The 24,285-nt window shown below is 55.4% G+C and overlaps 1 protein-coding gene across 1 annotated transcript; it reads left to right on the forward strand.

The window, feature by feature from the left end:
* The first annotated feature begins 1,732 nt into the window (after positions 1–1,732).
* On the forward strand, positions 1,733–24,228 carry RORC (RAR related orphan receptor C). Its single transcript, XM_046006695.1, has 11 exons — positions 1,733–1,837; positions 4,019–4,048; positions 14,970–15,055; positions 15,400–15,541; positions 16,749–17,261; positions 17,494–17,615; positions 18,538–18,670; positions 18,835–18,942; positions 19,126–19,236; positions 20,578–20,687; positions 23,563–24,228. Exons 1-11 carry the CDS (start codon positions 1,798–1,800, stop codon positions 23,722–23,724), a joined length of 1,557 nt encoding a protein of 518 aa, XP_045862651.1. The 5' UTR covers positions 1,733–1,797; the 3' UTR covers positions 23,725–24,228.
* The last annotated feature ends 57 nt before the right edge of the window (positions 24,229–24,285 follow it).

The following is a 24,285-nucleotide window of genomic DNA, read 5'->3' on the forward strand; positions in this document are numbered from 1 at the left end:
ACCTGTGGTTTGGGGGAGTAGCCCGATAGCCTGGCATGGTGCCCCCAACTGGGAGTTCAGAAAGGGCCCTGGGAGACCCAGAATCACAAAGGAAGAGAGGCTGGAAGAGGAGACAAGATGGAGAGGCACAGAAAACAGAACCATAGACAGGAAGGGGCGGACAGGGAGAGACAGAGAAGATCCTGAGTGGAAGCAAAGCCAGTCACTGGGCTGGGAAAGGGAGAGCAGTACAGCAGGACCCCTGCCTTCCCCTGCACCCCTGTCCCTCTGCCTCTGGGCTGGCTCTACTTGTCTGCCAGAGGGCACCAGGTGGCGTGGTACTTTGGAGAGCCTTCCCTCTTAATCCAAGCCTGCCTGAGGGGGAGAGTATCAAAACAGGTCTACATCCTGTTCTGTGTGGAGAAGTGTGGTCGGTCCATAGAAGTATGGGCCACTTAGATGTGTGGGCCCTTCATTTACCAAAATGGTGTGGGGGACCCACCATCAGAATCTTGGCATAAGACGGTCCCCCAAAGTGGCCGCTCCACTCTTCCTCACTCCCTATCCCCTTGCCCACCATCCTAGGAGTTGGGAAGTCCTTCTTCACTTCTGACCTTTGTCCTTCAAGCTGCAGCCACTGGAAGATACCAGGAGTTACCCAGGAATGGAGGTGCTGATGGCAGCAGAGTGCGAAGCCTCCAGGGTGGGGCGGGAGGGTAGGATGTCAAGACGGGAGGACAGGAGAGGGAAGGGACAGCCACCTGCCCTCTCCACGCCAGGTGCCACGTGCTGTGGCATGGCTGGCTCCTGCTCTGCTGTTTACCAGCTGGGAGTGAGAGCAGGAGCCGGGTCCAGGGAGCCGCCCCACTGTGTCTTGGCCCACAGCCAACCAGCCTGTTGGGTAACCAGGAGAGCCAGGCCCAGCTAATCAAACTCTGGACTGAGGCTGTGCAGGAGAGAAGCAGCATCCAAGACCTGCCCCAGCCTCATCCTGTCCTGAAGCCTTCTGCAGAGCCTTTCCTCTGCGTGAGCTCCAGTGTGGGCCCACTGAGTCAGGGTGGGGGGCCTCTACTTCCTCCAGCTGGTGCAGGGGCATCTCTCCTGGCTGCTCACCTCCCATTGCTCTCTGCCCCCACACACTCCTCCAGCCCTGCAATGCAGCCCCCGACAGACCAGGAAAATGTGGAGGCATCAGCAAGCCAGGGAACTCAGGGGAAGGACAGGGAGGTGCAGGGGTTAAGCAGCCAGAGACCTTGAGAAATTGAGGAACCATGGGATGAGTCTGACCTCATCCCGGAGAAGCAGCACAATCCTCCCCCCAGCCCCCCGCCCAAGGAAGCCATCCCTTCCCCATCTCCTCTGTTCTTGCTGCCTCTCTTGGCCAGGTAGAAAACACACCATCCTAAAGTCACAAAGACCTGGGTTCAAATCACAATTCAGCCACTTACTCTCCTTGGGCAAGTCAGTAACATCTCTGAGCATCACGTAGCTTAGGGGTAAATCTGGAATAATGGTGGGTATTGTGAGGATCAAAAAAAATCATGGACCTACATAAAGCATCTGGAAAAGGGCCCAGCACACATAGGTGATCAATAAATGCTAGTCCCCTTCCCTTTTCTCCTCCAGGTTCCAAACTCTGTTCTTCCAGTCTCTAGCCTTGTCCCCTCCTGCTGCCAGGCCACTCTGCCAGCCACTCCTTTCCCCTGCCTGCTGATGGGCCAGGTGCTCCCTCCCTGCTCCCTCCCCCCTCCCCTGGGCCCTGCTCCCTGCCCTCCTGGGCAGCCAGGGCAGCAAGGACGGCACCAAGGGAGCTGCCCCATGGACAGGGCCCCACAGAGACAGCACCGAGCCTCGCAGGGTAAGAGGCCCATGGCCCTGCAGGCAGGTGGAAAGGACTTGCCAGGAGGTTCAGAAGAGAGAGAGATTGGAAGAGTCTGGTCAAGAAGAGAGGAGGAGAAGGAGGAGGACAAGATAAGAAAAGAGGAGAGAGATGGACTGGCTGGGGATGCTGGCCAGTCTTGATGGAAACTGAAGGAGAAGCAGGAGGAGAGACTGGGGACTCAGCAGAGGAGGAGAGTGTGGAAAGGGGGAGAAGCAGGAAACACATGGAGAGGAAAGAAAGGGAGCTGTGGAGAAGGAAACAACAGGTGTGGGGCAGGGGTGGGGGGGGGTGAGGAGCTGAGCCAGGAAGGGTCAGAATGTGGGCAGGCCCTCCCCAGCACGAGTGTCCCTGCGAGAAGGTGGCAACCCAGCTGGCGGAATGGAACTCAGCCAGGGTTGGAAGGCTGGCCACTCCACCTTCTGTTCACTCACCAGCGGAGGGACCTGTCCTACCTTTAAGGGTGACAGACTGAGGGTCGGGGATGGAAGCAAGCACACCCTGTCAGCTGCCCATGCCCACTAGCCTGGCACTTTCCTCCCCACTGGCCCAGGAGGGTGGGGTTTCATTTCTGCAGCAGACCGGAGCAGTGGGAGACAGTCAGGCAGTCCTTGGCCCCACATGTGGTCTAACTCAGAGACCCTCTCAGAGAGGGAGCCACTGCCACATGCTTGGTCAGTAATGAGCGCCAAAGGGAGTGAGGCCAGCAGGCTCTGGGGCCACCTGGTGGAGGAAGAAATCTACTTCCCAGGCAGGCAGCTGGCTGGCTGGTGAGGGGAGCACGCCCCTCCCAGGACTGCTCCAAAGGTACAGGGTTGGAGGCCAGAGAGAGTGTGCCACGTCAGGGAGGAAGCTGGGTGGGGCCAGTCTGGATCAGGGGGAGGGGGGAGGGACCGGATGGAAAGACTCCTTCCTGGGGCAGTCCTCCCCCCCACCCCAGCAGAGCCCAACCCTTCTAATCCATTCATCACTGCTACCACGCCCCCAACCCTGCCCCGTGGAGGAAGCTGGCCAGTGCGGAGCATCTCCTGTGCAGAAGGACAGTATGGGGGGGATGGTGGAGAGATGTCCAGGATTGGGCAGCGGAAGGGAAAATGTAACAGGAGAGCAGATTCCGAGGTCAGGGAGACTATAGGGGGCATAAGGGAGGGCTGCAATTTTTCTGGGACAAAAGGCTGGCCTCGTGCTCTATGAGGAGCTGCTGTGTGATGGTAGGAAAGGGACCAAGGACTGGCAGGGGAAACCTCTTCCCAGGGGCTCCCTTGGTAGGTGTTCAATAAATGCTATAAATGAATAACCACCTTCCCCACCCCACCACCAAAACCACCACTGCCACGACGCTGTAGCTAAGGCTTTCCCCTTAGCAGTCGCCCCTCAGAAGTATGTGCATCCCTGCCCACCCTATGTTAACCCACCCAGGCACTCTACTTGGCTGCTGTCTACCTGCACCAGCAGTAGGAAGGGACTCAGGCCTCTGCAGGCTGGTAGACCAGATGTCTGGGAAGGCAGAATCTCCCTCTTCTTCCTCCTGATATCTTCAGTGCCTTACTCTCAATCTCCACACCTCTGGAAGCCCTGGGTGCTTTTAGGCACCAGAAAGCAACCAAGAGATTTAACTCCCACAGAGCTGTAACTCTAGCTCCAAAATATTTACGTACTTCTCTAATGGGCCAGCCACTATGGAAGGCTCTGGGAATAACAAGGTCAATGAGACAGCCTCTCAGCTAGCGAGAGAGCCTCATTTCATGGATAATGACACAATGATAGCAGTTAGATAACCACATGGCGGTGAGTGTTGGGAAACCAAATGCAAGAGGCTGAGTGTCAGCACGAGGTCAGGAGAGCGGGGCGTGGGCGGCTTCTCTGGTTGGAAGCTTGAGGGATGGGAAGAAGTTGGCTTAATGCTGAGCAGGGCGTCAGGAAAGGGCGTTTCGAGAGAAGGAATAGTCTGGGGGACTCCCAGACGTGGTGAGAAGCCTGGCACTTTGGAGGCAGAGAACGGAGAGATGGGTGCTGTGGAGGATGGGGCTACCTTCTGCTCAGACACCAGGTTCTGGAGGAAGGAATGGGGTATGATAGGAGCTGTGATGGGGAAGGGTTTGTCTCTTGGTGCCCACCGTCTTCAACTTCTGGCCCCGGCCCTCTGTCTTCTCTTTCCAGAGCTGCTGGCTGCAAAGAAGACCCACACCTGTGAGTAGAGGGTTGGGGCGGCCCCTGGCATGGGGTGTGGAGAGATGAGTTGAACAGGCTCTGGGGGGGTGAGTGAGAGAGCAAGACTCAGAGCAGGCCCAGAGACAAGGGAGCCCAGCAGAGGCGGCAGAGGCAGCGACTAGGGAAAGAGGGGAGATGGGGAGCCCAGCAGGGGGAGGGGTGAAGAAACCTCAAAAGCAGGGTGACAGATCAAGGGAAAGCCCACAGAGAGGGGGCACCACAGACACAAGGAGAGAATGATTATTAAAGGGATCCCTGGGAGACAGAGAGGAGGGGTGCTGGACAGAGGCACAGGAGCCAGTAGGGGAAAGGAAGGAGAGAGAGAGCAGAGGGAGGCAGGGGCAGCCTTGGGAACTCAGGGAGCCTGTGCCAGCAGGCTTCGTGGCAGCTGAGCCATGTTTGGTGCTCCTCTCGGTGGTTAACACATCCTGAGGTGTGAACAAGCCAGGCTGTACAGAGCTGGAGAGCAGGAAAGCCTTCACCTCTGTAGGAAACATGATACCCAGGGACACTCTGGGCCCTGTAAGATTGAGGCTACAGCATATGGGAAGGGGTCTAGAGCTCAGGAAGGACTTCCCAAGGATACCGGAGAGTATGTACCCTCTTTTAGGGACCTCTCAGCACAGCAGATCTTACCCCCTAGTTTGTGGGAGAGGCTACTCTCCCAGAAAATGCACCCACTCCACTTTGCCACAAAGCTTCTATCCCATCAGGGCCATGCATGCTGCCCTTAAGAGCCTGAGGGTACTCTGGGGGAAGGCCTCCATAAGCATAAGTCCCTGAATTAATGAGGACAGAGAACCATTCTGGGGCAAGAGACCACCTGCCTTTCTCCATGGCCCTCCCTTGGATTACCTACCAGTTCCTCCCGAGAGCTCGCTGATCCTATTCTGGCTTCCAAGATTGCTTAGAGCCTCCCCATTCCCAGTAGAGAAATCTCAGAGGCAACAGCATCCCCTGGTCCCTGAGCTGGGCAGACAGGGGCTGGGGGGGCATCCAGGATGCCACATCCTCCTGGGTGGGGGCTTGCTTTGCTCAGCACAATCCTGATCTGTGCCTCGCCTGCCCCTAGCCACAGGGCCCCACGGAAATGCTGAGCAGGGCCCTGGGAGGAAAGCAGGTCAAGGAGTGACGTGCTAGTGAGCTGGGGGATGGGAGCCAGGGACCATACGTGGGTGGGGAGGGAGAAGGGGGACTTTCGGAGCAGCTGGAACTGGAAGAGGCTACATGCCATTCCTACCTTAACCTCTTACCACAGAAACCTTGGCCGGGACCACGCCCCCTTCCCAGCCCACAGGTCCTGAGCAACCATGCCCTTACCCCCAGTCCAGAGTGTCCTCTGAGAAGCCAGGGGGACAGCCCCTACCCCAATCCACTGCCCAGGTCCTGAGAGCCAGAGGAAGGCCAGTGGGGAAAAGCCTGTACCAGGCTGAGGAGCTGCTGGAGGCCTGGCAAGATCAGAGACCTCTTTAAGAAGTTTGGTGCAGAGAACCCAGGAGCGATTGACTCCCCCAGGCTGGGAGGCTCAGAGAAATAGGCTCCAAATTGAGACAACCCCAAGGAGGGGGTCCAAGACAACCCCAAGAAGGGAGGAACCCAGGAGAGACCCCCAGATGAAGAGAGGGCCTACCTACTCGAGGGCCCTGAAAAGGGAACTCCCAGTCTGAGGTACCCCACAGAGCAGATATGAGGCTGAAAGAGCCCCTCAGAAGGACGAAAAACTCTAGACTCACATGCAAGGAGACCTCCCAAGAGACACCCTCAAGAGCAGACTTGAACCAGAGAAACCCTGCCATTCCTGAGGCCAAACTGCCGGAGTTTGAATCCTGACCCCACCACTTACTAGCTGTGTGATCTTGGGCAAGTTACTTCACCTCTCTGTGTCTCATTTTCTTCATCTTCAAAATGGGGATAACAGTACCTTACCTCATAAAAGTATTTTGTAAGGATTACATAATCCGTATAAAACCTTAGGAAGTGTTTCTGGCACAATGTAAACATTATTATTATTATTATTATTGCCCTCACCATCATCACCGCTATCATCGTTCGTTATCTGAATTCCAATTTCAGTTTTGCTCTTGAGGAAATTTCTGACAGACTAACACTTCCTGCAGATAGTGGGTATTTGTCTGATGATTATTACCGCTGCTCTTATCATTGATTCCCTAGCCCCGGGCATGGTGGGCGGTGGGGCAGCCTCCCAGATCACACCTCACTGGGTGGCTGTTGGCAGTCCACAGGGTCTCAAGTGGCACAAGCCACTGCCCCCTCCAGGCAGACATCCTGTGACTTACCTCTAGAAACATCCCTGTCCCTGGAGTCACCTGGCAAAGAGGGTCAGGTTGGGTCCTCAGTGGGAGGGGGGAGTAGGAACCTGGCCAGGCTCCTGTGAGCTCCATTCTGGTTCCCCAGCCAGAACTACCCCGGCGGGTGGAAACAGCTTTTACCGCGTGTGGCTGTCGCATGTGGTTTTGGAATTTTCCAACGCCCCCTGCAATTGGCTGCCCCGCCCCTCATACCCTGCCCCGGGCCCAGATTGGCCACGTGGGGCGCCTGTCATCCTACTTGCTGCACCCCAGAGGGGGTGGGGATGCGGTGAGGGGGGTTTGTCACTCGGCCACCTGTGTGGTGGTGGCTTAAACCCCCCTGGCCCAGAAGAATTGGGAGAGAGCTAGGTGCAGAGCTACGGGCTGAGGCTCTGCAGAAAGGGCCTCACCCCCAACCCAGCTGCCAGCTGTGCCCCATCCCTGGACCACCCCCTGCTGAGGACAGAGAGCTGAGGCGGCAAAGCCCAAGGCTCAGTCATGAGAAGTAAGTGAAGGGGGCCACCTGGGAGTGGGGAAGCCTGGACACCATCGTCAACCCTGGGCCTCTAGAACAGAAGGGTGTCTTGGGAACAGTGTGAGCAAAGCTGAGTGCTCTTTCTTGCTGGCAGCGTGAGTCCCAGTCAAGGCCAAGGTCTGTTGGGAGATGGGTGGAGTAACTGACAAGTCTTGCTCCCCGGGCAATTTTCTTAGAGCGGGTTGGGTAATACATGGGGTTGTAGAGTAACGCCACTGTCGTGAGCCCTGGAAAGGATCTGCAGGAGTATCTGAGGTGCTCTGCTCCTCGTTTAACAAAAAAGGACTGAGCCCCAGGAAGGGGAGAGCTTTGCCCCAGATCCCACTGCTGTAGCAGAGGGCAGCTGCTAACTACAGGCACAGACCCAGACTCTCACTGCAGAGTTTCCCTCCATGCCTCCAACCTGCCTCCAAGTGGGTGAAAGAGGAGCCAGACGGCCAGAGGGGTTGTTGTGCCCCAAAGCAGCAGGACAGGGAGAGGAAAGCCAGATCAGCAGGTAGAGGGGGTCCGAACCCTGCATCCAGGTCTCAACATGCGTGTGTGTGTGTGTGTGTGTCCCCAGTTTCAGTCACCCATTTGATGAGGGGGATAGGGGAAGGGAGATGGGAGCAGAAAGCCTTCAGCTTCGCCCCCTTCCTAGTGTGGAGCCATGGGCCAACAGCTAGTGGGCAGATGTCTGGGATCCCTGTACCTTCTAGCAGAGCAAGGATGGGTGAATCAGACAATCCCTGTGTTCATGTAAGGAAAGCTAGAGAACCTCTCAGAGCAGCGGGCAAATGCGCAAAAGGGAAGCCCCATGTCCCTGTGGCCTGAGGCCTGAGGCAGCCCCAACCTCAACCTGGGGTCTTCCCACAAACCACAGAAGAGAAGCCATATTGGGTCCTGGAAAGACCCATGGGTTGAGAGTCTAAAAACCAGGTTCTGGTGCCAGCTCTGTCACTGACTCGCCATATAGTCTTAGGCAAGTCACTGGGCCCTGGTCTCCTCATCAACAAAACAAGAGAGCTGAACCTAAAAACAAAACCAGCTTGGGAGAGGTTCCCAGTTCTAAGGACCCACGACCAAGAAGAGAGCCCTGGTCCCCGAGGTGAGCTGGTGAAGGCGTCTCAATGCTGGTGAAGGCTGGTGAAGGCGTCTCAATGCTCCCAAGACACAGACGAAAAGAAGGCCATAGGAAAGGAAGGGCTTGGGACAGAGATCCCAGTGCAGGTGTATGAGCTGGAGTGGGTCAGTGAGGCGAGGAAAAAAGCCAAACCTTCCACAGGAAGAGGGGCCCTTTGGAGCTTTCGTTTCCTTCTAGCTTCTTCCGATTAGCAGCAAAGGTTAGCAAACCAATCTTCCCAGAAATGGCCTCCTGTCAGCAAATCCACCCTAGCAAGCAAAGATTGGATATGCTTCAGAGCTCTGCAGAGAGCAGGAGTCCCCAGGACTGAATGAGGGAGCTTCTAGGCAGCTCCACATGATATCCCCCAACAGCTCCATCCAAGCTGGTAGATAGGAGAGAGGGGTCCCCTCCGGTCTGGGACCGGATGCCACTAATGTTTCTCACTTGGACATCTCTGGGTATCTCATGGCCCTGGGTTACCTGACTGTCCCCCTCTCCCGCCCCATACACACTCCTAGTGAGTGCCAGCCACCTCCATGCCCTCTGACCATAGTCAGAGAGAGGCAGCACATTGGGGGCTGGGGACTACGCCACACCCAGAGAGCAAGGGGCAGACACAGACCAGGAAATAAAGAGAGGAGCAGAGGCCAGTGATGTCCTGATGGAGCTATAAATGGAGGAGTACCAGGAAATACCACCAAAACATCGAGGTATGAAACCCGAGACAGAGCTGGAGCACAGAAGATAGTAAGGCACACCGACAGAGAGAGAGAGAGATGCAGAGGTAGGAGGATGGGTGGCCAAGGGGAGACGTGAAGTAATGACAGGGGCCAGGAAGGCAGAGAGAGGGAGGCATGGAGTGCATGGAGGTTCTGAAAGGATGGCACAGCTCCCCGCCATGGCTACCTGCTGCTAAGTAAAGAGGAAAAGTCCATCGGCCAAACAGACTCCCCAGCCAGCCAGAGGGATGGTGGCCCTAGTCATCTCTCTCTCTCTGAGAACATGCCAGTGTGGAGCCAAGAGGCATGAGGCCCCAGCACTGGCTATTGATGACGAGGTGGTGGGGGTGGGGGGCAGATGGGAGGTCTCATGCCTGTCTTTGCTATGCCCTGATCTTCCCAAGTCTGGTCATGATCATGCTGAGCAGTGGGCCAGAAAGAAGTCCAGGTCCCCAGGGGGTCACAGCTCTTATCCTGAGAGCCCAGGGCCACCTGAAGACTTTACAAAGGGCCCCCTCCTTCCTTGTATCACCCCTGCACTGTTGCCTTTTCCTCTCTTCCATTCCTAACAGGAATCCCAAACATCCCCAGCCCAAGATACTAGCAGCTGGAGTATCCCAGCCTGTCCCGTACAGCAAAGTATGGGTGTTGGTGTCCCCACCCGTCCCAGAGGCACCCCTCCCCTCCCCTGCCTCTGTGTCCCTGACTCAAACAGGGAACAGGGACTTTCCCATGCTAAGAGCCCTCTACGGAAGGCAGCCCTGGGGTCTCCTCTCGTCCTCCATGGCCTGTCTTTTCTGAGATCTAACCTCTACTCCTCCTGCCACTGCAATGCTGTCCTGGGACTCTGGCCTCAGAACAGACAGGGGTGTCTCTTTCAGGAAGGGACACTAACAGGGCTGGACTCAGCACCAGAGCTGGAGTGTCACTGGGTTCCGTGTGTCCTGGAACAGCAGAGCCCTATGAAAGGGAGCTCCCACCCTGGCGGCTGGGAAGCCCATGACTGGGACTTGGGGTTCCCACTCCTCAGAGCTTCCTCCTGGTGATTCATCCCCTCCCCCCCCCCCCATGCACTGGTTGTTTTCACTCAATTCTTCTGTTTCCCCTCCTTTCTCCTGTCCCAGACTGCGGGGGTGGCGGGGGCACCAGGAGGGGTTTCAGGCGGCTGGCTGGCTTTCGTGGCTTTTCAGAACCCCAGACTCTCCCTCGCCCACCTGAGTTTTAGCTTCATGACTTTCTCAGCCCCGGGATCTGGGTGTATCAGCAGAAAATCTTCACCCTGGCTTGGAAGTAATGTTCAGCAGGTAGAAAGCGGCTCTCTCCTGGCTCCCCACCGACCCTCCCCCTCCTGCTCCCCTGTGGTGGCACCCACCACCGTGGTTTCCAGCTTTGCAGAAGCTGTGGGAAGGAGGGCTGAGAAAGGAGGGAGGCTGGTGGCAGGCTGGAGTACGCAGGGGACCCCTGGCCCGAGCTGTGGTCTCTGTGCTGATGGGGGGTTGGGAGGAGCTAAACTAAGAAAAGAGATGCATTCCTCTTTCCCATTCACTCACTCATCTCTGCAGAGGCCTGCTAAGATGTATGAAAGCCAGTCCATACCCCTGAAGGAGCTCTGCTTGGTTAGGCAAGCTGTTCCACCTTGGCCTTGGAAGCCTGCCCCAAGACATGAGTAAAGGCAGGAGGAGGTGGGCTCCAGAGAGGAAGAGTTGGGACAGAGGGAGCCAAGTCTCCATGGGTCTTTACACTAGACACGAGTGTCAGCTTTAGTTCCACAGGGGTTCCTCTCTGAATTCTGTTCCCAGTCCACCTCCACATTTTACACTTTTCCCCTGCAGCCAATAATTTTGTCCCCTATCCCATCTCCTTGATGCATTTGGGCATCTCATCCTTGGAGGGGGTGTAGCTTAACGGTTGGGGACATGGGCTCTCGAGGTACAAAGACCTGGGTTCAAATGCCAGATATGCCACTTCAGACTGTGTAACCATAGTCAAGCCACTTATGCCCTCCCCGATTGCTTTCTCATCTGTGAAACGGGGACAAGGCAAGTAATGCCTAGTTCCTAGGGTTGGCATAATCATTAATGAAACACATATGCAAAGCCTGGCACAGAGTAAGAATTCAGCCAAGGCTGATGCCTATCACTACCATCCCACCTTAATCACTGTCCAGTGGAGAAAAGGAGAGAGAAAAAGAAGAGAAGGAAGGCCCAGCGGGAGACTGAAAAGCACCAGGAGAAGCTAAGGACCCCACGGCTCCTCTGACTGCACCCACTCACCAGCAGGGCTAGGGGAGGCTCTGGGGTTTGAGGGGAGAGATCCCCCTGGGTTAGAGCCCCTCCTTTGCTCCTACCACTTCCTCTCTGTGGCATAGGGCACCTGGACAAGGCCCACGGCTGGCTTCCTAAGGTGGCCCAGGGCCAGGCTCTGGATGCATTCAGAAAGCGCTATCAATGAATCTCACAGCTGTGGGAAGGGCGAGGTTAGAGGGGTTGGAGGGAGGGGCAGACAGACCACTTTGTTGCTACCGGATTTCCCCACAGAGGAGATGTGCATAGCAAGCTCCTTGGGGATACTTCAGTCTCTGAAGCAATCCAGAAGAGATTCCTTTTCTCTCCCCAGCACCGTATCAGAACTGAAGCTTTAGAGGTCTCCCAGGTTGAAAAGAAGACACAAGAATCGGGGGGGAGATGACCAACCCCACCCTCACCCCCCAGGAGGAGCCGCCTGGCCCAAAAAGCCTCAAGAGGGCCCAGATTCTTGCTACTCAAAAGCATAGGCTGACGACCAGCCAGAGTGGGCACCAACCAGAGCCTGTCCAAATGCACAATCTGGGCCCCCAGACCTGAGAAGGGACCTGCTCACAACACGTTCACAAGATCCCTCGGTGATCTTGTGTGAAACGCAAAGGGCTAGAATCACAAAGTCCCTTGATGATCTCGGGAGCCTTCCTGAGCAAGGAGGCACTTCTGTCTCCTGGGAGTGTGAGGGTTTCCTTTGCTGGGCCCCCAGGAGAGAGCAACAATGAGATACAAAGATCTTCCCGAAGCAGCGGGGGCCACAGGGGCTGGCCTAGACAGGTCTGACCTTTGCTTGGTTCGAGTTCCTGGCACCCGCAGGCCCTTAGATGGTAAGTTCCTGGCAGGCCAGGCTCCAGTGCAACAGTTTGAGTAATCCTGTGATTACTCAGCTCCCCCTCCCCAACCTGGGTTCCCATCACCTGCTGCTTCAGGCAGGGGCTCAGGGGTAGGCTGTGAAGGTGAGGGATCCGAGGTGTTTTTCAGCTCCCGCTCACCCCACTGCCACCTCTGCCAGTCCTTCCCGTCCTCTCCCCTCCCCGCCTCCACAAGTCACACTCAGTGACTTTCTCTTTGAGGTTTCGGGCAGATGGCATTGAACGGGGTACAGGTGGCAGGGGAAGGAGGGAGCAGTGGGAGCAGAGGGTCTGATGGTACACACAGGGCCAGGGGCAGGGCACTGGGACTAGGACCTCACTAGGGGTTTTTCTGTGTCTCTGCCCCTGTTTCTCCATCTCAAGGTCTAAATCTCTGTTGCCTGCCAGTCCCAAGCCTCTTGGTCTTTCTAGCTCAGAGGCTATAGGGTCTGGGCCCCTCTAACTCAGAACCTCTGACTCCATATTCCTGCCTCACTGTGTACCTCTGTCTTGGGGCCTGTGGTTGGGGAACCCTGAAGATTGGTTGGCCTGGTGGCTGGGGTCCAAACTCCAGCATCTCCCCAGGCATAGGTATCTGTGAAGGGGTCCATGGCTGACTACACCATCCCATGAGAAGAGCAAGGTCTGGTTCACAGCGTCGTGAGGTTCCTGGGGCTGGGACCAGCAGTGGGTCAGGTGTGGGGCAGAAAGAGATGGGCCTGGGTCACCTGTGTGGTTGGCGCACACACGCACACGGATGTGGCTCTGGGAGAAGGGAAGAGGCCGGGAGGCCTGTGGTTGACTGCTGGGCTGGAGTCCGAGTTCCCACTGTGGCTTGGCCTAATCTCCCCTCTGCTTGCTTTTTTGGGTGACCCACGTTGGTTTCTCCCCTCTCTGGGCCACCGTGGAGAGAGACCCACGCTGCTGGAGGGGAAGGTATTGAGGCAAGGGCAGATTCTATGGGGCACAAGGCTTCCGCTGGGCCTCAGGTGCCCATTGCATTTCTTCGCCTTCAGCTGTGCTCTGTGGTGACAGCATACATAGAATTCGCCTCTTAAACGCAGTGCTTTCCGCAGGTCATGTCATCACACCTACTGTCCCACCTACAGTCATCCCACGGACAAGCAATGTTCTTTTTCATCCTGATTTCACTGACAAGGGAACCTAGGCCTAGAGAATCTAAGTGACTTGACATGCAGGTGCCTCCACATTTTCTGCCCCCTTTCCAGCTACCAGTCCCCTCTTGTTCTCTCTTCCCTTCCTTGCATTCCAATCTTCTCTTAATTTACTGGGAAGAATCTGAAAAGCTCTCTTGCCATCTGTCCATGATGATCACAGCCTCCTATGTGGATGTTGGGCAGCCACGTGGGGGCTGAGGCTGGGGACAGAAGTGACTTCTCATGAAGGAATTGCAGACACCCGTGGACCTTGTCCCCCAGGAGAAGGCAGCTGCTTACTCTGACTCAGCTCCAAGTTGGCTTGAGGGGACGATGGTTTCAAGATGAGGGAAACAAAATTCCACAGGGTGGTGGGCAAGCCACCGTCCCCCTCCCCACCTCAAATCAGGAGGCCCTTTGCAAGACCAGGGTCCAGGCCTGGGCCAGAGGTAAGCTCAATGGAACACAGGCTTGCCCTACAGGCAACCTGTTGCCTCCACTGACCCTCACGGTGGGACACAGTTGGGGACCAGTCAGAGATGACCTGGGGCTGGGGGCTTAGATCACTTTTCTGGCCTGCTCGGACTCAGCCTCCCTGCTCAAAGGGGAGGCAGCAGGGCACCCACGGCAGAGAAGAGACCCTTGTCCCCTTGGGATGGATAAAAACCCCTGACATAGCGGGAATCCCAACCCCTTCAAAGATGAGCTGGGAGAAGCCCAACTGCTGGTCACTGAAACTCAGTAGAGAGCTTTGGGCATTGACAGGGACAGGGCGAAGTAGAGGAGAAGAATCTGGAGCGCTGAAAGGCCACGATGAGCTCAGTGGGCAGCCAGGGGCCCTACTGGCCAATGAACAAACACTAACACACCAACAGGAAACTGTGCCTGCTGGCTAACAAACAAATATACCTCCCGTGTGTGTACACACCCTCATACATGCCCGCTGGCATATGGACCCCAAAGCCAGGTATAAGGAACAGCATAATGGAAAGCAGGGGAGATAGAGTGTAGACCCAGCTCTGGGGGAAACTAGCTGCATGAACTCCAGGCCAATCACCTTACCCTGTCTGGTCTATCCCTCCACCTGGAAAGGAAAGGAAAGGACAAAGGTTGCATGAGATGGTCTCTAGTCCCAGCCAGAGTTAACGTTCATGATTGGCGCACATGTGATTGGGCCCATAAACACAGGCACTCTCATGGGTGCACACACGCAGAGCTGCCCACTCTCTGCTTCAGGACCTGGGGCCTCAGCGTCCTGTTTGATTCTTGCCCGGATCTTCAGCATCTGACAGACTTGGCTTGTTGAGTCCTCTCCTGGGCTCCATCTCACTCCTCCTTACCCTCTCTGGGTCCTACTCGGTGGACCCTCTCCTCTTGGCCCCTGGTTGCTGCCCAGCCCATCCCTGAGCCTTTACTGCCAGCCAAGAGTATTGCCAGAGCATGGCCAGCATCTCTATTTGATCCCCTGGGGCCTCCTGCCTTAACGTACCACATCTCCTCCCCCCACCCCCACGCCTCACCCTCTGCCCATGGGTGCAAAGCCTGGTGGGGGAGGGTGGCCTAGAAGAAGCCCCCTGGGCGGGAAACAGGTGTTGTTAAGCAGCAAGAACTCCTAGGTCCTCAGGAGGGAGGGGGACGACTGGAGCTTTTCAACTTCAAGGGCGGAGCAGGTGTCCTCTCTGCAGCTGCATTTTCTGCCCCCATGGAGCTGAGATAGCTCCTGGTTGCCCCCATGAAACTGAAAACGGCCTCCCCAGACCCTTTGCGGGGTAGCACAGGCACTGCCCTTCTTCCATTTTGCAAGACAGGGTAGAGCAAGCCGGAGCAGGGTGGGGACGCACCGTGTACCTGTATCTACAGCCCAGAGGCGCAGGGTAGGAGGCGGATCAGGTCCCTGGGCAGACCTCCTGTTCCTTCTCTCTTTCAGCACAAATTGAAGTCATTCCTTGCAAAATCTGTGGGGACAAGTCATCTGGGATCCACTATGGGGTTATCACCTGTGAGGGGTGCAAGGTGAGCATGGGCACACAGGCACACTTGCGCACAGGGTCTCTTCCAAGGTGGACAGAAGGGGAGATGTGGGCTTTGTTCTCTTTCTGTGGCGTTTGTTCTGACTCCGGGTCGGTCTCCTGAGGCAGCTGGGGGGCTGCTAGAGCAGTGCCTGACTCGGGAGGGCCTCTTCGTAATCTGGGGACATGACTGTGTGGCCAGTCGTAATTCTGCTAAGAAAGGGAGGAGAGAAAACGGACCGGTCATGGGGTCTGGGAATGCTGGGGCTAGAACCTGGGCTGGAAGCCCTGGGGACAGAGCTGGGGCTGCCCGGGATGGGCAACTGAGTCTCTGCCTGCCTTCCCCAGGGTTTTTTCCGCCGGAGCCAGCAGTGCCATGTGGTCTACTCCTGCACCCGCCAGCAGAACTGCCCCATCGACCGCACCAGCCGAAACCGATGCCAGCACTGTCGCCTGCAGAAATGCCTGGCACTGGGCATGTCCCGAGATGGTGAGGCCAAGCAGGAAGCCCCCTGGGGTTTCCCTGGAGGCTCCAAAGAGGCAGGCGGGCCTCTGTGCTGGGCAGAGGTTGCCCCGTAGAAATGTCCTTCCATCTATGGGGCATGGGCGGGCCATACATCGTGGGGGTCCACCTCACCAAAGTTCTTCGAGGTCCCCAACTGTAGGCTCTGCTAGAACAGCCCTCCTACCCTCAATGTCCCAGGCTGCTCATTTCCTTCTTCCTGGGATGGATTCTCCTTACTTCCTTTGCCTGTGTCCCAGTTACCATCTAGCTTCCACACTCCCTCCTGCCCCATGGCTCCGGAAATAGCTCCATTCCCGCAGACCCCCATCCCCTTGCTAGGACACAGGACAGTGGCTAAAGACTGGAGCCAGAGTCAGCCTGAGAACCACCTGGAAGGCATGAGGGTGGGGAGGGCTGCAGTTCCCGAGGCCTTTCTCCTCAGCCCTTGCCCACCACCTCAGTGCAGCCCCCCATCACCACCACAGAGGGAGCCCAGGGTGGGGTTGGGGGAGGCATGAGGTGAGGAGGAGCCAGAAAGAGGCTGTCAGCACTTTTCAGCGCCCAAAATAACAAAGTGAAAGGAAACACGCAGGGGTGCAAAGGGGCAGGCGGGGCGAGGGGCTGTGCCCCCACACCTGGGAGGGGTGTGGGGGGTAGTGAAAAGGCAGGAAAGAGAGAGCAGAAGAGGATGTTCAGAAACAAGCCGCGGAGCCTGGGTTGGGCTGTGGTGAGTATCTAGGTCACCAGGGAGCCTGCAGGCCTGACCACAGGGAGACCTGTGTTCTCAGCTCTCCTCTTCCTCCGACCCTCCTAGACAGGCGAGGTGACCCCAATACAGCTCGAGGCCCCCCAACTCGACCACCCCAGCCCCGACATCAGGAGGCCAGAGTCCTCAGTCCAGACTTGCTGCTTGAATTCTGCTACCAGCAGAAGCTGGTTTCCAGCTGGGAGAGTTTTTTGGGGAGACTGGGCTGCATACAGCCCGTGGCAAACACCTGCAAGAGGTGGAAGGGCTCTCAAGCAAAAGTGGGGGTCCTTAGGGGAGGTTCTTAGGCCACACTGGAGAAGCTCTGCTTGGAGCCAGCTATTCAGGGAACAGCAAGTGAATTCTGTAATGATCAAAATGCCTGTCAATGCTGTCCTGTACCCTGAGCTCCTGCCTTAAAAACTCCTGATCCCCGACCTCTTTCAGCTGTCAAGTTCGGTCGCATGTCCAAGAAGCAGAGGGACAGCCTGCACGCCGAGGTGCAGAAACAGCTTCAACGGCAGCAACAGCAGCAGCGGGGACAGGTGGCCAAGACCCCACCAGCGGGGGGCCAGGGGGCCGACCCCCTCGCCTGCTCTATAGGGCTCCCTGATGGGCAGCTGCCCCTGGGCTCCTCACCTGACCTGCCTGAGGCTGCGGCATGCCCCACTGGCCTCCTGAGAGCCCCGGGCTCCGGGTCCTCCTACCCCAGCAGCTTGGCCAAGGCCGGGCCTGACGGGGCCTCATACCACCTGGAATACAGCCCTGAGCGGGGCAAGGCTGAGGCTGGCAAGGGCTTCTACAGCACAGGCAGCCAGCTAAGCCCTGACAGATGTGGACTTCGTTTTGAGGATGCCGGGCATCCTGGGCTTGAGGAACCAGGACGGGGCCCGGACAGCTACTGCAGCCTCAGTTTCCACAGCGCCCCAGAGGGGCCTTATGCCTCCCTGACAGAGACTGGTGAGCAACGTGGTGGCAGAGAGGGTAGGGATGATGAGGGAGGGGCTCCAAGAGAGGGACCCTAGTCAGCACCCTGTGAACACCAAACATGAGCCCCAGGGAGCTGAGGGGCCGAGGTGGGGAAGGTAGAGCAGGGGTGGGCCAGGCCAAGGGTAGGCCAAGGGCATACCCAAGGAGTATGGGTAGGGTCGCAGCTGGCTGTGATGAAGCCTGTGCCTTCTTCTGGCTCCAGAGCACCTGGTGCAGAACGTTTGTAAGTCCTACCGAGAGACGTGTCAGCTGCGGCTAGAGGACCTGCTACGGCAGCGCCCTAACATCTTCTCCCGGGAGGAGGTGGCCAGCTACCAGAGGAAGGTGAGGCCACTAGACCATGTGGGAGGGGCTGGGGGGAGGGTAAGAGATGGCTACCTGCACATGCAAGTGGGCTGGGGCGAAGCAGACAGACACAAGTGTGTGCCTGCTTTTAAGTCTGGGGGTGTGTCCGTGCTTATGTGTCTATGTGTAGCAGATGGATAGGTTTTCCTTTTCCCCTATTGATGTTTTGCCTGGACTTCATCCTGCCTCCGCCAACACCCAGACCTTGGTGTGTACAGCCCTCAGTACACTCTCCTTCCCCGTCCCCTCTGTGTGATAGCAGTAGTCAGAACCCTGATTCCCATTTGTTAAACACCCCTTCTCTGCTGGGCACTGTGCTAAAATGCACGCTTCCCAGAAATGATCCTCCACCCTCACCACAGCAACCTACGAGGCTGGCATTTATTTCTGCATTTAACAGACTGGGAAACTGAGCTCGGGGAAGTCAACAAACTTACCATAGGTCATAAAATAGCAGAGCCATAGGCACACTGAGATCCACCAGGCCCCAAAGTTTATGCTCTTGCTTATTCACACCTGCTCTAAAAAACACTCGTTGGGCATTCAGTTTTTCCTGCTCTACAGGTCTTTACAGGGAGAGGGGTCACTATGTGCTTCTCACCTCAACAAAACACAAACCCTTTGAGGGCAAAGCTGCATCTCAGATTTTTTTTTTCATTTTCCCATGACAGCTAACTTGGTGCCAGTGGCTGGTGGGTGCTCAGTGAGTGGGACCAAACGATAGGAGTTGACCCCGAGTGTGCATCTTTGCTGAGAATAGACTGAAAATGCCAGAGTGGAGAGTGTGGGAGTTCTGAACCTCACGCCCGCAGTTTATCAGTCTGGGCTCCCAGGGGCGTGGGAGGGTGACAGGGTCATAAATGGGCTACAGTGTACAGGCTACCCTCCTCCTTCTTTGCAGTCCATGTGGGAGATGTGGGAACGCTGTGCCCACCGCCTCACCGAGGCCATTCAGTACGTGGTGGAGTTCGCTAAGAGGCTCTCGGGCTTTATGGAGCTCTGCCAGAATGACCAGATTGTGCTTCTCAAAGCAGGTGCCTGGAGACTGGGGGCAGGCCTGGAGGGAGGGGGAGAGAGAGCATGCAGTGGGGCGGGGCTGAACAGAGGGAGGTGGCTTAGGGAAAGCAGGACACTGGAGGGGCACCTAGCCAGCTCCCTGGCTCTGCCTGACTCCTGCCTGCCTGTCCCCCCTCTCCAGGAGCAATGGAAGTGGTGCTGGTCAGGATGTGCCGGGCCTACAACGCTGACAACCACACGGTCTTTTTCGAAGGCAAATACGGTGGCATGGAGCTGTTCCGAGCCTTGGGTGAGGGGCAGGGGGAAATGAGAGAGACCAGAACTGGATGGCAAGTCCATCTAAAGCTTCAAGACCCAGGCTCCCTCTTTTCAGGGCAGATCACCCTCCTGCTCCCAACACCAAGAGGGCGGGTGTCCTCGGGCGCCGGGGCCTCATCTACCTTGCTCATCCTTTGGTTTTTCCCTCTCACAGGCTGCAGTGAGCTCATCAGCTCCATCTTCGACTTCTCCCGCTCCCTGAGCTCCCTGCACTTTTCTGAGGATGAGATTGCTCTCTACACGGCGCTAGTGCTCATCAATGCCAGTGAGTGTCGCTGGGCTTGCCTGAGGGACATGCAGGTGGCTGGAGTGAGACGGATGCTAAAGGGCCTGGACCTTCAAATGTGGTTAAATCTGGGAAATGGCTTTAAAGAGCAGAGAGAAGATTTCAGAGGAGCCTCTGGGAGGGAAACACCCTCCAAGTTGGGCTTGGAGAAGTGGAGAGCCCTGAGGAGGAGAGGAAGGGCGACGCTTCCCAGGGAGAGATTCGTCTGCTCCTGAGCTCTCATGTCAGTCATTTCAGTGAGGCCACACACTGGAATCACCTAGAGATTTTTAAAAAGTGATTCTTCCCTGGGCTCCACTCCCAGAGACACTGAGGTCATTGATCTGGGGAACAGCCAGAGCACCAGGATTTTTTATAGCCTCCCACAGGTGATTGCCACGTGCGTGGGGATCACTGCTCTGTGTAAACTGGGTTGAGGACTGTGCGCTGTCATGGCAGGACTCGGGCAGGCCCACCCCCCTGGAATGGAGCAGGCTGGGCTGAGCCGGGGAAGGCTAAGTATTTGGAGAACCTGGAGAAGTGGATCGAGCTACTAACCTGAGTTTGCCCATCAAGATTATCTGTTGTCTGACTCTGCCAAAGGGTAGAGACCTAAACACATCCTTCAAACTAGAGATAAAGACTTAAAAGATGATTCTGGCCATTTTCTGGAGCCAGGGCAAAGGTGGTTTGTCTGTTGAAATTAGTCCCAGATGACTGCAGAGGCCCTGGTGCTGGCCTAGGTGGCTTCAGCAGGGCCACCTGCTGTCAGGCTCATCCTTGGCCAGGAGACAGGGCTCCCTCTCATTTTTTCCCCCATAGTGGAATCCAAACATTGAATGGGCTATGTGAAATATCAGGGTACCAAGGAGAAGGCCGCTTGGAGTCAGGAGATTCAATGTCTTTTCTTTTTTTTAAGGATTTTATTTGAGAGAGAGAAGGCAAGAGAGAGAGAAAGAACAGGGGGAGAGGCAGAGGGAGAGAGAGAACCAGGCTCCCCACTGAGCAGGGAGACAGATGTGTGACCTGATCCCAGGACCCTGGATCATGACCTGAGCCGAAAGCAGATGCTTAACTGACTGAACCACCCAAGCTTCCCAGGAGACTGGATGTCCTTATCCATTTCATCTCTCCCCAGCTTTCCTTGTAGACAGCTAGCCAAGCCCCAGGCTCCAGAGCTTCTCATGACCAAACCAGGATGCACATGCACGTGTGTACACACTCAGCCGAGAAGGCCACTATCCAGCACAGATGTCCAAACTGGGGGCTGTTAACCCTTCTGGGGGCCGTTAACGTCCGTGTTCTTTCTTGTTCTCACTATGGTCCCATGCCCTCCTTCAGACCGGCCAGGGCTCCAAGAGAAAAGGAAAGTAGAGCACTTGCAGCACAACCTGGAGCTGGCTTTTCATCACCATCTCTACAAGACTCACCGCCAAGGCATCCTGGCCAAGGTAGGAGCAGTCCCTGAGGTGGAGGAGGTCAGGTCCAGTGCAGGAGCAGGGCCTCCAGGACTGGCGAGGGCCAGACTCCAAGGTTGGGGGTAGGAAGCCCTTGAGTGCCATGTTGTGTTAAGAGAGCTTGCAGCAGCTCGGGAACCAAGGGGATGAGACGTCGCTTCCATGTGCGTACAGACGGAAGGTTAAGAGAACCTGGAATTGGGAGGGACTGCCAGGAAATAATTTGGCTTCATATAGCCAACACTCACCCAGCACCTGTTTGTGTAAGGCACCGTGGAATGGAAAGATCCCAAGAGGCGGTCCTTGCCCTCACTGAGCACTTCTGGTCTGGTACAAAGAGGCTCGTGTACCAGTGACTCTAGTACAGAGTAGCCTACAGTATGTGATACAATAGTAATGCAATTAACAAGATGCTGTCCCAGACGTGCAGTCATCCTCAGGGCAGCTTAGTCAACAGGACAGGTATTAAAACCTCCTTTTAGTGATGAAGAGACTTAAGCAACTAGTCCAAGTTTGCACGATTGGTAAGTAATAAATATAAGATTTAATCCCAGCGCTCTCCTACCATAACCCCACACCACTCATAGGTTACTTCAACAAGAGATAGTGGGGGAATGTTATGACAGCATAAAACAGGAATTAAAAATAATTCAGGGTAAAAGGAGTGGATCATAAACGCTTCCTAGGAAGGTGGCATTTAAGGTTGGCAATGAAGTATGTCAGATTTTAACAGACATTCATGGGGGTAGGACAAGCATTCCAGGCTGTGGGAACCATTGGCAAAAATAAGGAGGCAAAATAGCACATATATGGGGAATAGCTCGTGGTCCATTCTAATGTGTAAGATTGGGATCTGGCATTGATTGATGAGGGCAGGGAAGTAGCAGAAGACAGGCTTGAAATTAGGTCAGGCAGCAAATCAGAGAGGACTTCCAGGGCCATATTAAAGAATGAAGGCTCTATTTCCAGGCAATGGAGAACTCCAAAGGCTAGAGGAATGATATCATCAGAGCTATTATTTAGGCAATTTAATTTGGAACCCACATAGAGGAACCATTTATGTAATCATTCAAGCAATGGGCCCTTGCTATGTGCCAGGCACAGTGAGTGCTAGGTGCTGAGGATAGAGAGATGACTTACACAACATTCTAAGTCCTAAAGAATTTCGAGTCCGGTGGGCCAGATTGGAAGGAGAGACTGGAGCCTGGGAGCGCAGCTGGAAAGCAGATCTGATTGGCTCCACCTTCAGAATACAAACCCTCCACCATCACACCTAACCCCCAACCATTCTCTTGTGGCCTGTTAGGCCCCCCAGTCCTACAGGAGAGCCATTTAGCACAGGTTTCAGTCCTGCTGTAGCCACCCATTCTGCTGAGAGGCAACTCGAGAGTCTGTCACGGCTCACTGGCCTCATGCATGATATGACCCGACTTCTTTTCTCACCTCCTCTCCTCCCACCACCCCCTCAGTCACCTGTTCCAGCAGCACTGGCCTCCTTGCCATTCTTTCAGCACATCACACACACTTGCATCTCAGGGCTTTTGTATCTGTTGTTCCCGCTGCCTGGAAAGTTCTTCCCCAGTCTTCCAAATGGCTCCATCTCTTCATTCTGGGGAGGTTTTCCCTGACCGCCTGAGGCAAAAAGCCCTCCACCCCTCACCTGGCAGTATTGTTTTTTAAGAAATTCTCAAACTCATTATATATTTGTTTGTTTTCTGACTCCTTCATTACAATATGCATTTAATAAAGCCAGATATTTTATTTTATTATACTTTATTTTATCCAGTAAATCCGACATTTCACTGTAGCCCATCACAGTGCCTAGTTGAGTAGGTTCTCAACAGTTAGTGATGAACGGATGGCAGATGAAGCTACTGTGGCAGTCTGGACAAACTCAGACTAAACCAGCAGAAATGAGAAGACGATGAATCCAAGAGATATCAAGAGATCTATGTGCCTAGTCTTCTCTGACTGCCCCTTTCCTAGGAAACTAAGTGGGGGGAAAAGGGGGCAGCTAGTGAGCGGTCTTTTCAAGCCCAGCTTGGTTATACAGGAAGCTGCAGAGGTTGAATGGTTTTTTCAGCCTTTCTCCAGTGAGGTCTCCCTGCCTCTCTTCATGGTTCTCTGGGCCTCTTTTGTTCCCCTCTGGCTGAGTACTGGTGGTGTTGGGTACCTGCTTGGAAACCGTTTATAATTCAGAGAGGTATTGAGCATTTGTCATGTGCCAAGCATTATGACAGGAACAGAGGATACAGAGAGGGAGACGGAGAGAGGGAGACAAGGAAAGACCCTACCTAAGGAAATTAAACCTAGCTAGAGTGGGAAGGCAAACAAATTAGACCATTTTCCTAAAGTGGGCTTTAAGTGCTACTACACAGAGGGAAGCCCAAAGGAAAGGCACCTCATCCAGGTTAGGGAAATATTCCCAGAGGAGGGGACACTTGAAAGTGAGGAAGTATTAGCCAAGCAAAGAAAGGTCAGAAAGGTATTCCAGGTGAGGAGAACAGCATCAGGGAAGGTCCCAGGGGCATGCGATGGACTACAACACAGCCACAAGGCATCACTGTTCTAAGAGCAGAAAGTGCGAATTAGAGTACTCACAAGGGTTCATTTTAGGAATAGCAGGAATGTAATGGGGGGGGGGTGTTCACTCAGAAAACACACACCTGTCCCGCAGCAGCCCTTGCTTGCCTCCGGTTTCCAGAACTCATAATCCCCCTGTGATGGGCTCTTATCGAGCCCCTCTTCCAGTGCCAAGTGCAGAGGGGGAAAGCAAGGCAGGCTGCCCTCACCCAGGGAGGAGAGGACATCTTTGTTTTGGGGAGAAGGCCAGAGTACTGACCCTCCTCCCCTGTTAACTCATCTCCAGCTGCCACCCAAGGGGAAACTTCGGAGCCTGTGTAGCCAGCACGTGGAAAAGCTGCAGACCTTCCAGCATCTCCACCCCATCGTGGTCCAAGCTGCTTTTCCTCCACTCTACAAGGAACTCTTCAGCACTGAAATTGAGTCACCTGAAGGCCTGTCCGAGTGACCTGGAGGAGGACTCCTTTCCCTTCCCTACAGCCTACTGGTCTTCCTCCCAGGATCTCATCCCACCTTCACGTTTTTCTTACCTGTGCCCCCGGAGGGTGGTCCCTGCCTGTTCTTGAGGGGTGTGAAGTTGCTGAGACTGGTTTTCCCCTACAGACTTGCCTGGTAGTGGGGCCAAGAGCCAGAGGGTGGCGATGAGGGAACACCATCTCCAGCCTCAGCTTTGTTGCATCTCCTTTCCCACGACCCTTCACCCCCAGCTTCTGAGAGGCCTCAGGTACCACATAAGGACCTCTAAAAGGACCATGGTGTCCTCAGGACACTAGGCAGATCCAGGACACCCTGGATGAATAGAACTCACCTCTGGGCTCAGAAGCTAAAAATAGGACTTTAAAATACCTCATTGCATTTCCCCTGGGCTTTGGCTGGTGAGATATGTCAAGCTCAGAGACTGATGGTTGAATCTCAGGAGAACCTGTACATAACATGAATCCAAATCTTCAGATTTTCTGTTTCCCCCTTCCTCTTAGCTCAGCAAGGAAATGGTTGCCCTTTTCCCAGG

Source organism: Meles meles, chromosome 1 (genome assembly GCF_922984935.1).
Source record: "Meles meles chromosome 1, mMelMel3.1 paternal haplotype, whole genome shotgun sequence".
Taxonomy (NCBI): Eukaryota; Metazoa; Chordata; class Mammalia; order Carnivora; family Mustelidae; genus Meles; species Meles meles.

Coding starts and splice junctions, on each gene's coding strand:
- RORC (XM_046006695.1), top strand. CDS start 1,798: ATGGACAGGGCCCCACAGAGACAGCACCGAGCCTCGCAGG. Junction 15,056..15,399: donor TCACCTGTGAGGGGTGCAAG/GTGAGCATGGGC, acceptor TGCCTTCCCCAG/GGTTTTTTCCGCCGGAGCCA. Junction 19,237..20,577: donor GCTAGTGCTCATCAATGCCA/GTGAGTGTCGCT, acceptor GCCCTCCTTCAG/ACCGGCCAGGGCTCCAAGAG.